This window comes from Phyllobates terribilis, unplaced genomic scaffold (assembly GCF_046119375.1).
Source record: "Phyllobates terribilis strain yellow unplaced genomic scaffold, ASM4611937v1 Scaffold_7__3_contigs__length_470593459, whole genome shotgun sequence".
Taxonomy (NCBI): Eukaryota; Metazoa; Chordata; class Amphibia; order Anura; family Dendrobatidae; genus Phyllobates; species Phyllobates terribilis.
Genome location: NW_027362767.1, coordinates 151,644,660 through 151,661,028, shown reverse-complemented (window position 1 = coordinate 151,661,028; position 16,369 = coordinate 151,644,660). Strand labels below are relative to the sequence as shown.

The 16,369-nt window shown below is 50.5% G+C and overlaps 1 protein-coding gene across 1 annotated transcript in view; it reads left to right on the top strand.

The window, feature by feature from the left end:
- Nucleotides 1-16,369, top strand: part of LOC141152989 (uncharacterized) — a 92,168-nt gene that overhangs the window by 13,209 nt on the left and 62,590 nt on the right. The window contains exon 2 of the mRNA XM_073637647.1: nucleotides 4,918-5,208. Within this exon, the coding sequence (XP_073493748.1) occupies nucleotides 4,918-5,208 (291 nt within the window). The remainder of the gene's footprint in view (nucleotides 1-4,917; nucleotides 5,209-16,369) is intronic.

Below are 16,369 nucleotides of genomic sequence, written 5' to 3'. Positions count from 1 at the left end.
CGCACTCTATGCGGACCTTGTGAAGCAGTGCATCAAGATCCGGATAGTCCCTCAAAAAACTCTGCACGACCAAGTTGAGCACATGTGCCAGACATGGGATGTGAGTGAGGTTGCCTAGGCCCAGAGCTGCCACCAGATTTCGGCCATTGTCACACACTACCATGCCTGGCTGGAGATTCGCTGGCACAAACCACACGTCACTCTGCTGCTTGATGGCATTCCAGAGCTCCTGCGCTGTGTGGCTTCGATTCCCCAAAGAAATTAATTTTAATACGGCCTGTTGACGTTTGGCCACGGCTGTGCTCATATCGGTCATCATAACATCATAACAGGTAACCGTTCACGGGTCGATGTGGAGGTAGACCGTGACGGCTCCTGCAGCGCTGATTCAGAGGAACTGGAGTATAAGGAGTAGTCAATGTGTACAGACTGGATTCCTGCAATCCTTGGAGTTGGCAGAACACGTACAGCGCCACTCTCAAGATCTGTACCCGGCTCCACAACATTTACCCAATGGGCAGTGAGGGAAAGTTATCGTCCCTGTCCATGCTTACTGGTCCACACATCGGTGGTCAGGTGGACCTTGCTACTGACGGCGTTTTGTAGCGCATGTTTAATTTTTCCCTCCACATGATGTTGCAGGGCAGGGACGGCTTGCCTGCTGAAATAAAAGCGGCTGGGCACGTTGTATTGTGGGACTGCCAAAGCCATAAAGTTACGGAATGTGTCAGTCTCCACCAGCCTGAATGATAGCATTTCAAGGGCCAGTAGTTTAGCAATGCCAGCATTCAGAGCCTGTGCTCGGGGGTGGTTTGCCGAGTATGGGCGCCTTTTCTCCCATGCCTGTGCTAACGATGGCTGTAGACTGGCCTGGGAGTGTGAGGATGACTGGGAAAGTGGTGCTGTGGGTGGAATTACACTGTGTCTCTGTACAACAGTGCCAGAGATTCTTCCATGGCGATCCTGTGAGGAAGCCGAACCAGCTGTGTGTGAGCTGGAGGAAGAGGCTACAACACGAGCTGAAGAGGTGGTAGGTGGCGCTGTAGGTTGGCCTAGGTCTTCAGTGTGTTTGTGTAACTCCACCACGTGCTTGGTCCGCACATGTTTCCACATATTTGTGGTATTGAGGTTGCTGACACTTTTCCCTCTTTTCACCTTCTGATTACACAGCTTGCATTTGACAAAGCAAATGTCATCAGCAACTGTGTCAAAAAAGGACCAGGCACTGCAAGTCTTGGGAGCGCCCGCTTTGGATTTTGGAAGAGCCATGCTCCTAATGGGTGCCGAAGTGGAGGCTACAGGCAACCAAGTCTGCCCCCTCCCTCTCCTTCCTTTTTGGGCCGTTCGGGGAATCTCTTCCTCAGAGCTGCTCCCACCACCTTCCTGTCCCTCACGCCATGATGGGTCAAGGACCTCATCATCTACACCACCCTCTTCAAACAACTGCTTCTCCTGGGTAGTCTCGACAGCACAGTACGCACCAGAAAGTGGCACCTGAGTCTCATCATCAGATGCGTACTGAGGTGTGCTGCTGACCATAGGCACTGGCCAACCCGCCTCTTCAGATTCAGAGAGACAAAACGGTTGCGCATCACTGCATACTACCTCTTCTTCAAATTCTCGAATTCTGCTTGGCTGGCCCCCTCTTTCCAAGCCAAGAGATTCAGAGAACAGAAGTAGAGATGGCTCCTGTCCAGGGCTCTCTGACTGCCTGGGCAATTTGGCAGGTGGTGAAGAGACAGATGGGTGCTCTTCAGTGCTCAGGACCTGAGAGGATCTGGAACTAATTGAAGTCGATGCGTTAGCTGCCATCCATCCGACAACGGCTTCAATTTGGTCCTCGCGCAGCAGTGGGGTACGGCTAGCTCCTACAAAGCTGCGCATAAAGGACTGTTCCCTGGTAAAACTGGGGGATGCTGAGTCACTGGTGCCCGCAGCAGGCACAGAATCCCCACGTCCTCTCCCTGCAGGCACAGAATCCTCACGTCCTCTCCCTGCAGAAACTCCACGCCCACGCCCACGACCACATGCCTTACTCCCTGCCTTCTTCATCTTGGTAGACTGATAAAGATAGGCAGAAAAGTACTAAGGGCTTAGTGTGCTTATTCCTGAACAGCTGCTACCAGGTATAAGAAACACTAATTTTATAAAGTGTGGACTAGACTTTAATATGAGCTAATGTGGCCTACACAACTGTAAAGTGGAGTGTTTGGTGAACTTTATTTAGGTTTTTTTTTGTCACAAAAAGACACTGGATGTGTAGCACCCTGAGGATTCGGCTGCTACAGGGGTATTGCACCTCAACCCAGAGGTGTGATATTCCACTCCCGGGTAAGGAAGGAGTGTGGAACTGAGCTCGGTAGGCTGCATGCACTACACACATCCCATTTCCGAGGAGCAGACCGACGGTACTCCCACTTAGAAATGTGCAGGTACGACCGAGTCTGTTCCTGGCTGGAGTGGGAGGGGGGTGGTACATCCCAAGTAGTGTAGGGGCAGATAGGGGGAGCAGCCTGGGTAAAGATAGGAGCTCATTGGGTGCTGGTCACCTGAGCTCACACATAGAGGGATATATAAGGTGGGCACCAACTAGGATCAGGGTCAGATGCAGAGAACAAGTCAGGAGCAGAGGAGAAGGAAAGACCCAGAGTGAGAGAGGAGAAGAGAGAGACCCAGAGGCACAGAAGAACAGGACTCTAAGATCCCAAATTAAAACCCCGGGTGAAGAGTCGGCATCAGGGTACCGGAACCCAAGCTGGTGGGGGTAAAAACATTCCCCAGCCAGAGACCGGAGACCGTGGGCAGCGTGTGCCACGGTCACCCACCACATCCACCCCGAAGGCACACCACATGAAGGGTCAGGGAACCCAGGGCCAAGGGTGTCCCAACAGAAGGCCCGAGGGAGCTGGACCTAGGTGGATCACTGGTGGGGACGGCCAGTGAACGGGACAGAAGGAAAGCTCAGGGCCACGCTCCGGACTTGTTTGGGGGTTGGCTGGATCCAGGACCTGGTGGACGCAGCACGGCTCGGGTGGTCACTCGGAGCTGGAGTGACCAGTACAACATCTGCAGTAAGTAAACACCCTTAACTGCACAACCCGACTCTGTCTTCACTGCCGTCTGCACTGCACCACCACAACCCCCATCCTCTGCACCTGTTCCCCCTGAGGCTATACCCCACCCGTTGGGGGTTATCCCATCTCAAGCTGCACCTGCACTATCAGCCTCAGCGGACCCTGCTGCAGCGGCGGCCACAGTGACCGCATCACAACGGGTGGCGTAGTCGACACAAAAGAACTCTTAATAACATCTGTAGGACTGCCACATAACACTGAGCTTGACGCCCTGGGCACGGGGCCGGGTCACAGCCGCTCGGAGACTACAACCCCCCATCTGATCCGGTGCCGGGTATTCCCCTCAAAAAGGAATATGTCCCAGGGGGCGCGTCAGATGTGCCTAAAGATGTAATAACGATAGTATCACAAACTTTTTGTAGCTATTACAATGTAGGAAGGTAACCTACAATGCAATAGATGAGGCTGCAAAAAATAGGCTAATACTAATCTGGCTGGGGCTGCAGGGCCCAAGGCTGCAGAAAGGCTCCTCTATCTACTCCTATATAGTGTGTTTGGAATCAATTTAGCTGAATACGGATGGAACCACCACACTAATAGGAGATATCAGGAAAAATTATGAATTGGCAATAAAGGACAATATATGAGGCAGTGACACACACTGAGTGCACTACAACCAGACGTGGCTGAAGCACACACTACAGGGTGAGCTGCACTCACATATCAGACCTTGCAGACAGCGGTGAACAGTACAGATGCAGAGCACTGTGCACTAGCGCTGCAAGACGGAAAAAAATGTCTCTATCTACTCCTATATAGTGTGTTTGGAACCAATTTAGCTGAATATAGATGGAACCACCACACTAATAGGAGATATCAGGAAAAATTATGAATTGGCAAAAAAGGACAATGTATGAGGCAGTGACACACACTGAGTGCACTACAACCAGACTTGGCTGAAGCACACACTACAGGGTGAGCTGCACTCACACACACAGACCTTGCAGACAGCGGTGAACAGCACAGGGAACTGTGCACTAGCACTGCAAGGCACAGTGATTTAGAAAGTAGCTTGGGTAAAGCAGTATAGAGCAAATAGGTAGCTAAAACTGTCCCTCAGAACAACAGCGTCCTATCCCTAACTTCTTAGGATCCTCATTGGCTGAATAAAATGAAAATGTCTCATTGCATTATGGGAACTTCCGATTCCGGTATACGATATTGCAAAAGTATCGGAATTAAGTATCGGAATTCCGATACCGCGAATATCGGCCGATACCCGATATTTCAGTATCGGAATGCTCAACACTAGTAATGAGTGATAAATAGGAGTAATGGGACATTCCACATATGGATCTTCTGATACTTTGTATCTATTGCCCTTAGGGATAAGCCCTCTGCTAGTAGTTTCTGTAATTCTTCTAAGCAGATTCTCTTTCTTTGCCTTATTTGTATTCTCATTGTTATTGGATATTCTTTTGTTTTTAATTTAATATGTTGGAATTACAATTTCCTATGATTGGATGCTATACATACTTGTGACCAGAATCCAGGTGTGTTTAAAGCCGTTCTACATTCATTCCTTTTATATAATGACTAAGGCTATACGCCGAAACGCATTGTTTTTTTTTAGGTCCTATATGAATTGGTCTGTCTGCGATATGGATTTTTTATTTTCTCCTAATAAACTGAAGGTTTTATTTACCTGAGTATCCATCGCTGGAGATTTTCTTCTTCGTATTACTAATGCTTGCGGCCCTGACCTGGGCGGTACAGGTGTCATTTTGGTTGGTGACCTGAAAGCCTTTTCTTCTCTCCCTTGTTTTTTAATACTCCTTTATAGACGTCAAGACGACAAATGTAACTGAGGTGAATGGCAACAATGTAACTCTAAAAGTGCCTGAACAGAACATAAATGATATCACCTGGATTTATGGTCATAATCGCATCGCATCAACAGGACCACATAAACCCATCAATGTAACGAGCACATACAGGGGAAAGCTCGCGAGTGACCCGGACGGCTCATTAATTATAATAAATCTGCAGCAGGAAGACAACGGGATGTACAGCGCCAGTATAAAGCTCCTCAATGGAGAAATGCGTACAGCTCAGTACCAGCTTCAAGTCTACCGTAAGTCATCTGCCCCTCACCATTACACCAGTGACCCATGTGCTTCCCAAAGTTTTACCTCTCCGAAGGAAATCTGTAGGTTTAATGCCTTCAATAGTGTATCCTCATCTCATAAACTGCCAGACATAGTGTACTCATCATCTCAAACTGTGCCAGCCATAGTGTACTCATCATCTCAAACTGTGCCAGCCATAGTGTACTCATCATCTCATACTGTGCCAGCCATAGTGTACTCATCATCTCATACTGTGCCAGCCATAGTGTACCCATCATCTCATACTGTGCCAGCCATAGTGTACTTGAGGCGCCCCCTGGGCCTGTGCTGCTTCTGCTGCGCAGGGGGATACCCGGAGCCAGATCTGCTGGGGATAGTAGTCCTCGTGGCGGTGACCCGGTCCGTGCCCAGGGTGTCAAACTAAGCGGCGGAGTTTAGTATAAGACGTTATAGTGTTCGACTACGCCACACGTTGAATGCGGTTATGAAACCGCCGCTGCAGGGCAGACCGCTGAGGCCGGTGGTACGGTTGTGCAGCGTGGATAGTATAACCCCCAACGGGAGGGGTATGGCCTCAGGGCAGCGGACGTGGATGATGGGGATAGTAGAATTGCTCGCAGGCACCAGGAACCACTCAGAGACGGTGCGGTGTAGTTCAGGGTCTTTACTGGTGGCAAAGGTAGACCCTCCCGGGAGTACTGGCTAGCGATCAGGGCCTGGTCAGTCCGTGAGCAGATAGGATCTCCCCTGGCCAGGCGGAGTTGTAGGCCTCCCCACTAATTGTACTCTTCCTGGCTACCTTGCTAGAAGCGGGTAAAAGTAGCCCACGTCCCTGAGTGTACCGTGTGGTGCTCACCCGTATGGCCGGTGACTGGGGGGCCTTCTGGTAGCCTCCGCTCCACGACAGCGGTGCTGGTCCCTTGCGTGTGACCGTGCCTTCGGGTTTCTTGGCCAGAGGACCTGAAACCCCTGCCAGTCGGTTTCTGCTGCTGGGTATGGCTCAGTCCCCACAGCCTCGGACTCCGTGTCCGGTGAGATCTCTTCAGTCAGGACGAGCTCTACAGCTTCCAGTCTCTGACCCCTTTTATCACTGCTCCCACAGAGCTCCTGATCTTGCTCTCCCTGTATCAGCTCCACTCCAGACCAGACTGTGTCTCTGTCTGGGACTCCTCTTCTTCTCCCTAACCCCGCCTCAGCCCCAGTTTATATAGGGGAAGTTCTTCCCCTCCCAGGACTGGGCAGGAGATGTTGCATGCTTAGGATTCCTGACCAGGAGACCTCCCACCTGCTCACAGACGTAATATTGCTATTACTGTGGTAACCAGAACCCTGGGGTTCCACATTCCCCCCTAGTAAAATTTAGTACTCCGGGACTAAACATATTTTTGAAAACATAACAGGGTATAAACAGGAACAATACAATAAGGAAAAACACATTAGGGTGGTCACGGCGTGTCCGCAACCGGGTGCAATTTTTGAAGCAAAAAGGGTGTCCATTTCACCAAAGAACAGGGAGCCGTAACCAGGTAGGGGTCTGTTCTGCCCCGAGTCTTTAACAGTCTTTAGTCCGTTCCTGGGTTACGCTCCAAACATATATACAACAGAGTTCCGGTTAATCCACAAAAGACACCTATAAAATAACTAGAAAAAACATAATTATTTACAAGCAACAGTAAACAGGTAAATACCAATAAAACAGTCTGAACACTTTAGATCCTCCAACGTACGGGCAACTGGCCTCTAGTGGCCCTAGTAGACCTACGGAGCTTACTGACCGGTCCTGAGCTACAGGGTGTAGGAGCTGTCAAAGGTAAGCTGGGCAGCTGTCTACGGACTCTTTGGCTCACTAGGGGCACGGCAGGCTCACTATAAGCAGAGGGTCGATTCTCCTGGTCTGCTTGTGTGGGGTCTTCTGCCTCCTGGACCGGTTGCTCTTCCAGCTCTACCTGTTTTTCCGTAGGCACTTGGGATGCTGGCTGGAGGAAGGTGAGGACGGGTACCACAACAGCGCCATTTACTTGTGTCCAAGACCGAGGGAAGTCTCCGAGTACAGTACTGACCATCTCTTCCCTTTCCTGGATCTTCCCCTACGTCCGGTAGGTTTGGCATTCTGGACAAGGCATCCGCGTTGGTATTGGAGCGTCCTGCCCGGTATTTGATCGTGAACTCATAGTTGGACAGGCGGGCCATCCATCTCTGCTCCAGGGCACCGAGTCTTGCAGTGTCCAGGTGTGTCAACGGGTTGTTATCCGTGTACACGGTGAACCGGGAAGAGGCGAGGTAGTGCTTAAAGCGTTCGGTGACTGCCCACACCACTGCCAGGAACTCTAGCTTGAATGAGCTGTAATTCTCAGGGTTTCTTTCGGTGGGTCGCAGTTTTTGGCTGGCGTAAGCAATTACCCGTTCTCTCCCCTGCTGGATCTGGGACAGTACGGCTCCCAGCCCGATGTTACTTGCGTCGGTGTAGAGGATAAAGGGCTGGCTGTAATCAGGGTACGCCAGGATTTCATCCCCCGTGAGGGCCATCTTCAGCTGGCGGAAGGACTCTTCTTCCAGCTTCTCCCATCTGAAGGGCGGCTTCTGGTTCTTGGCCTTCCTGGACTGGCCTATCAGGAGGTCCTGCATAGGAGCTGCCTTTTTGGTGAAACCGGGAATGAATCTTCGGTAGTAGCCTACCAACCCGAGGAACTGCCGCACTTCCTTTACGCTGGAGGGTCTTGGCCATTCCTTAATCGCGGTGATCTTATCAGGGTCGGGGGCCACTCCGTCAGCACTCACCACGTGTCCCAGGTACTGCACTTTTGGTTTTAGCAGGTGACACTTCGACGGTTTCACCTTCAGACCGTAGTTTGCCAGGGCTTCAAACACCTCCGCCAGGTGTTTCAGGTGGTCCTCGTAGGTTTTGGAATAAACTATAACATCGTCCAGGTACAGCAGGACCGTCTCAAAGTTCCGGTGTCCCAGACAGCATTCCATCAATCGTTGGAAGGTTCCTGGTGCGTTGCAGAGTCCGAACGGCATGCAGGTAAACTCGCTAAGTCCCATCGGGGTGGTGAATGCGGTCTTCTCCCGGTCCGCCTCTGCTACAGGAACCTGCCAGTACCCGCTAGTGAGATCCAAAGTGGAGAAGAAGTTAGCAGATTTTAAAGCAGCCAAAGACTCCTCTATCCTTGGTAAGGGGTACGCATCTTTGTGTGTGATACGGTTGATTTTCCGGTAATCTACACACATTCTCATAGTGTTGTCTTTCTTTTTAACCAAGACTAGTGGAGCTGCCCAGGGGCTACAGCTATCCCTGATTACCCCAGCCTCCTTCATGTCTCTAAGCATCCCCTTGGCGTGTTGGTAGTGTGCAGGGGGTACGGGTCGGTATCTCTCCTTTATGGGAGGATGGTCTCCCGTGGGGATGTGGTGTTCTACCCCCTTTACTCGCCCGAAGTCTAGCGGGTGTTTACTAAACACTCTCTCGTACTCTCGAACCACCCGATAGACTCCCTGTTTCTGGTGTGAGGGAGTGGAGTCAGTACCCAAATGCAGTTGCTGACACCAGTCCTCCATTTGTTGCTTAGAGCCGTTACCTTCCTCTGGATGAGATGGAGGCAAGGGTTCCACGGACTGTACAGAATTTTGGTTGATGGTATACAATTTGGCTAGCGTAGCATACCGGGGCAGGTACACTTCCCTCTTCCCGATATTTATTATGCGAACGGGCACCCTCCCATGGCGTACATCAACCACCCCCCGTGCTGTCAAAATGGTGGGCCTACTGTCTGAGTAGACGGGTTCTACCATTGCTTGGTAGTCTCTACCTCTGAGACCAATAGCTGCCCGGCACCAAATCATCATCTCACTTTTTGGGGGCATGGCAATAGGGAACGGGTCACACATTCTCACGCTACCTATCTCACCACCGGAGAGTTCCACTTGTTGCCGTCGCATCAGTGCCCGGATCTCTTTTTGGAGCACCCGCTGCTGACCGGAGCTGGCGTTCTTGGCAACCTGCTGTAAAATGAGAATCACCTCTGCAAGACAATTTTCAATCACATTAGTTCCTAGAGTTATCTTTGGGTGACTCTTGCGCTTGTCAATGTCTACAATGATCAGTCCCTGTGCTGCCAGTTCGACTTTACCGATTTTAATGGTCATCTCTTTAAATCCGATCTGTGGCACGGGCTGACCATTGCTGGCGATGATACTCAAGTCGTCGTCTGGGTAGCGGGTTATATCCGAGTCATTCCAGTACTGCTTGAAGAGCACGTACGGGATGGTGGTGACCTGTGACCCGGTGTCAAGTAGGGCACTCATAGGAATGCCATCCAGTACCACAGGCAAGACTGGACGTCCTCCCACGTATTTGTCACGCCAGTTCGATGGGCCTGGTGATCTTATTCCTAGGGGTTGGCCCTCTACCCCAGGTTGTGCCAGTTTAAAGGACAGTACCTTGCCATATGTCCGGGTTGATTGCAGCGGCGGCAGATGGGTTGTCCGTCCTCGTTGTATCGGTCGCTGGGTCTTCCTCTGGCCGGTGGGGTCCTCCTTGGTCGGCGCCACGGGATATCCTCCGGTCCGGATGCCAGCTGGATCTTCCCTGGAGTAGAAACCTGTAAGGACTGCACAGTTCGGGTTAGCGCGGCAACGCTTTTAGTTAGCTCTTGGACCTGATGGTGCAGGTCTGTAGCCGGGTCATTGTTTAAAGCCTGCGCATCAGCTCCCACAGGCCCTGCCGACAAGGGCGCCGTCTCCTGGTGGTAAGTGGTAGCAGGGCGTTTGTGGGTCACAGCGCCACCTGGTGCCGGTTCTCGGAACACCCAGATGGCTCTGTCCTTGAACTGTGCAAAGTCCAGATGAGGGTCCTGTAAGGCCATGGCCCGCAACTGGGTTCGGTGGGCATTACAATGTAGACCCTCTATAAATTGTTCAGTCAACAGTTTGTCTTCGTTTCCCACGCCGTCAGGGTCGGCCTGCTTAATGGCTCTCAGGGCCTCTTGTAGGTTTAGCGCATAGTCCCTTATATTCTCATGTGCTCGCTGCTTGCACCCGTAGAATCTAAGCTTGATCTCGGCTGAGGTACGGGTATCAAAGGTGTCCTTCAGCCGGGCTAGTATCTCTGCGACAGTCCTCCTCCTCCCAAGTGGCCAGGACTTTACCTCCCTTTGGGCTGCCCCTGTTAATTGAGCCACCAAGATACTCACTTTTTGCTCTTCTGTGAGGGGGTACACCTGGAAGAGGCTATCCAGCCTTTCTCTGAAGTCATTTAGGGTATGTGACTCCCCTGAGTACTGGGGTAGCCAGGCTGCCCCCGGGATGTAGGGCATGGTGAAAGGCATGACCGCAGCAGCGGTGGTGCTGGCGGTGGCTGTGGCAGTGAAGCTCTCCTCCGTATCCGACATCCTCCTCCCCCCTAGTGGACCGTGGCCTACCTTGCGATGATCCTCTTCCATAGGCCGCGGCTCCGCAGTGGATCGTCAGGGCTGAGGACCTTCCGTCGCGCTCCTGTGACGTCGGCGTCTGCTGGGTTCCTTCCAGGACCTTACGCAACGTCCGGACGTGAGGCGGGGCTTCAGTTCTCGCGCGCTTTTGGAGTCCACGCCCCTCTTCTTCCCGCGCGGCGTCCTAGAGATGGCGTCCAACGGCGGGAAAACTCCACGGATGGCGGGAAGAAGGCAAAAGATGGCGTAGGATGGCGGGAAAACTCCATGGATGGCGGGAAGAAGGCAAAAGATGGCGTCGGATGGCGGGAATCTTCACCACAGGTAAGTTTAACAGTCTTTTTCAGGCACGCAGTACCCGGTGGTTGCGGGCACGAAATCCTGCCGACTACGCCAAAGTTGACGCGCCCTCTGGGCCTGTGCTGCTTCTGCTGCGCAGGGGGATACCCGGAGCCGGATCTGCTGGGGATAGTAGTCCTCGCGGCGGTGACCCGGTCCGTACCCAGGGTGTCAAACTAAGCGGCGGAGATTAGTATAAGACGTTATAGTGTTCGACTACGCCACCCGTTGAATGCGGTTATGAAACCGCCGCTGCAGGGCAGACCGCTGAGGCCGGTGGTACGGTTGTGCAGCGTGGATAGTATAACCCCCAACGGGAGGGGTATGGCCTCAGGGCAGCGGACGTGGATGATGGGGATAGTAGAATTGCTCGCAGGCACCAGGAACCACTCAGAGACGGTGCGGTGTAGTTCAGGGTCTTTACTGGTGGCAAAGGTAGACCCTCCCGGGAGTACTGGCTAGCGATCGGGGCCTGGTCAGTCCGTGAGCAGATAGGATCTCCCCTGGCCAGGCGGAGTTGTAGGCCTCCCCACTAATTGTACTTTTCCTGGCTACCTTGCTAGAAGCGGGTAAAAGTAGCCCACGTCCCTGAGTGTACCGTGTGGTGCTCACCCATATGGCCGGTGACTCGGGGACTTCTGGTAGCCTCCGCTCCACGACAGCGGTGCTGGTCCCTTGCGTGTGACCGTGCCTTCGGGTTTCTTGGCCAGAGGACCTGAAATCCCCTGCCAGTCGGTTTCTGCTGCTGGGTATGGCTCAGTCCCCACAGCCTCGGCCTCCGTGTCCGGTGAGATCTCTTCAGTCAGGATGAGCTCTACAGCTTCCAGTCTCTGACCCCTTTTATCACTGCTCCCACAGAGCTCCTGATCTTGCTCTCCCTGTATCAGCTCCACTCCAGACCAGACTGTGTCTCTGTCTGGGACTCCTCTTCTTCTCCCTAACCCCGCCTCAGCCCCAGTTTATATAGGGGAAGTTCTTCCCCTCCCAGGACTGGGCAGGAGATGTTGCATGCTTAGGATTCCTGACCAGGAGACCTCCCACCTGCTCACAGACGTAATATTGCTGTTACTGTGGTAACCAGACCCCTGGGGTTCCACATACTCATCATCTCATACTGTGCCAGCCATAGTGTACTCATCATCTCATAAACTACCAGCCATAGTGTACTCATCATCTCATACTGTGCCAGCCATAGTGTACTCATCATCTCCTACACTGCCAGCGATAGTGTACTCATCATCTCATACTGTGCCAGCCATAGTGTACTCATCATCTCATACTGTGCCAGCCATAGTGTACTCATCATCTCATACTGTGCCAGCCATAGTGTACTCATCATCTCATAAACTACCAGCCATAGTGTACTCATCATCTCATACTGTGCCAGCCATAGTGTACTCATCATCTCCTACACTGCCAGCGATAGTGTACTCATCATCTCATACTGTGCCAGCCATAGTGTACCCATCATCTCATACTGTGCCAGCCATAGTGTACTCATCATCTCATAAACTACCAGCTATAGTGTACTCATCATCTCATACTGTGCCAGCCATAGTGTACCCATCATCTCATACTGTGCCAGCCATAGTGTACTCATCATCTCATACACTGCCATCCATAGTGTACTCATCATCTCATACACTGCCAGTCATAGTGTACTGATCTTCTCATACCGTGCCAGCCATAGTGTACTCATCTCATACTGTGCCAGCCATAGTGTACCCATCAACTCATACTGTGCCAGCCATAGAGTACTCATCATCTCATACTGTGCCAGCCATAGTGTACTCATCATCTCATACACTGCCAGTCATAGTGTACTGATCTTCTCATACCGTGCCGGCCATAGTGTACTCATCATCTCATACACTGCCAGCCATAGTGTACTGATCTTCTCATACCGTGCCGGCCATAGTGTACTCATCATCTCATACACTGCCAGTCATAGTGTACTGATCTTCTCATACCGTGCCAGCCATAGTGTACTCATCATCTCATACAGTGCTAGCCATAGTGTACTCATCATCTCATACTGTGCCAGCCATAGTGTACTCATCATCTCATACTGTGCCAGCCATAGTGTGCTCATCATCTCATACTGTGTCAGCCATAGTGTACTCATCATCTCATACACTGCTAGCCATAGTGTACTCATCATCTCATACTGTGCCAGCCATAGTGTACTCATCATCTCATACTGTGCCAGCCATAGTGTACCCATCATCTCATACTGTGCCAGCCACAGTGTACTCATCATCTCATACTGTGCCAGCCATAGTGTACCTATCATCTCATGCTGTGCCAGCCATAGTTTACTCATCATCTCATACTGTGCCAGCCATAGTGTACTCATCATCTCATACACTGCCAGCCATAGTGTACTCATCATCTCATACTGTGCCAGCCATAGTTTACCCATCATCTCATACTGTGCCAGCCATAGTGTACTCATCATCTCATACTGTGCCAGCCATAGTGTACTCATCATCCCATACTGTGCCAGCCATAGTTTACCCATCATCTCATACTGTGCCAGCCATAGTGTACTCATCTCATACACTGCCAGTCATAGTGTACTCATCATCTCATACACTGCCAGCCATAGTGTACTCATCTCATACTGTGCCAGCCATAGTTTACCCATCATCTCATACTGTGCCAGCCATAGTGTACTCATCATCTCATACACTGCCAGTCATAGTGTAATGATCATCTCATACTGTGCCAGCCGTAGTGTACTCATCATCATACACTGCCAGCCATAGTGTACCTATCATCTCATGCTGTGACAGCCATAGTTTACTCATCATCTCATACTGTGCCAGCCATAGTGTATTCATCATCTCATATATTGCCAGCCATAGTATACTCATCATCTCATACACTGCCAGCCATAGTGTACTCATCATCTCATACAATGCCAGCCATAGTGTAATGATCATCTCATACACTGCCAGCCATAGTGTAGTCTTCATCTCATACACTGCTAGCCATAGTGTACTCATCATCTCATACTGTGCCAGCCATAGTGTACTCATCATCTCATACTGTGCCAGCCATAGTGTACCCATTATATCATACTGTGCCAGCCATAGTGTACCCATCATCTCATACTGTGTCATCCATAGTGTACCCATCATCTCAAACACTGCCAGCCATAGTGTGCTCATCATCTCATACACTGCCAGCCATAGTGTGCTCATCATCTCATACTGTGCCAGCCATAGTGTGCTCATCATCTCATACTGTGCCAGCCATAGTGTGCTCATCATCTCATACTGTGCCAGCCATAGTGTATTCATCATCTCATACACTGCCAGCCATAGTGTAATGATCATCTAATACTGTGCCAGCCATAGTGTACTCATCATCTCCTACATTGCCAGCCATAGTGTACTCATCATCTCATACACTGCCAGCCATAGTGTACTCATCATCTAATACTGTGCCAGCCATAGTGTACTCATCATCTAATACTGTGCCAGCCATAGTGTACTCATCATCTCCTACATTGCCAGCCATAGTGTACTCATCATCTCCTACACTGCCAGCCATAGTGTACTCATCATGTCATACTGTGCCAGCCATAGTGTACTCATCATCTCATACTGTGCCAGTCATAGTGTAATGATCATCTAATACTGTGCCTGCCATAGTGTACCCATCATCTCCTACACTGCCAGCCATAGTGTACTCATCATCTCATACACTGCCAGTCATAGTGTACTCATCATCTCATACACTGCCAGCCATAGTGTACTCATCTCATACTGTGCCAGCCATAGTGTACCCATCATCTCATACTGTGCCAGCCATAGTGTACTCATCATCTCATACACTGCCAGTCATAGTGTAATGATCATCTCATACTGTGCCAGCCGTAGTGTACTCATCATCATACACTGCCAGCCATAGTGTACCTATCATCTCATGCTGTGCCAGCCATAGTTTACTCATCATCTCATACTGTGCCAGCCATAGTGTATTCATCATCTCATACTGTGCCAGCCATAGTATACTCATCATCTCATACACTGCCAGCCATAGTGTACTCATCATCTCATACAATGCCAGCCATAGTGTGCTCATCATCTCATACACTGCTAGCCATAGTGTACTCATCATCTCATACTGTGCCAGCCATAGTGTACTCATCATCTCATACTGTGCCAGCCATAGTGTACCCATTATATCATACTGTGCCAGCCATAGTGTACCCATCATCTCATACTGTGTCATCCATAGTGTACTCATCATCTCAAACACTGCCAGCCACAGTGTACTCATCATCTCATACACTGCCAGCCATAGTGTGCTCATCATCTCATACTGTGCCAGCCATAGTGTGCTCATCATCTCATACACTGCCAGCCATAGTGTGCTCATCATCTCATACACTGCCAGCCATAGTGTGCTCATCATCTCATACTGTGCCAGCCATAGTGTGCTCATCATCTCATACTGTGCCAGCCATAGTGTACTCATCATCTCATACACTGCCAGCCATAGTGTACTCATCATGTCATACTGTGCCAGCCATAGTGTAATGATCATCTAATACTGTGCCAGCCATAGTGTACTCATCATCTCCTACATTGCCAGCCATAGTGTACTCATCATCTCATACACTGCCAGCCATAGTGTACTCATCATCTAATACTGTGCCAGCCATAGTGTACTCATCATCTAATACTGTGCCAGCCATAGTGTACTCATCATCTCCTACATTGCCAGCCATAGTGTACTCATCATCTCCTACACTGCCAGCCATAGTGTACTCATCATGTCATACTGTGCCAGCCATAGTGTACTCATCATCTCATACTGTGCCAGCCATAGTGTAATGATCATCTAATACTGTGCCTGCCATAGTGTACCCATCATCTCCTACACTGCCAGCCATAGTGTACTCATCATCTCATACACTGCCAGCCATAGTGTACTCATCATCTCATACTGTGCCAGCCATAGTGTACCGATCATCTCATACACTGCCAGCCATAGTGTACTCATCATCTCATACTGTGCCAGCCATAGTGTACTCATCATCTCATACACTGTCAGCCATAGTGTACTCATCATCTCATACACTGCCAGCCATAGTGTACTCATCATCTCATACACTGCCAGCCATAGTGTACTCATCATCTCATACTGTGCCAGCCATAGTGTGCTAATCATCTCATACTGTGCCAGCCATAGTGTACTCATCATCTTATACACTGCCAGCTATAGTGTACTCATCATCTCATACTGTGCCAGCCATAGTTTACTCATCATCTCATACTGTGCCAGCCATAGTGTACTCATCATCTCCTACACTGCCAGCCATAGTGTACTCATCATCTCCTACACTGCCAGCGATAGTGTACTCATCATCTCATACTGTGCCAGC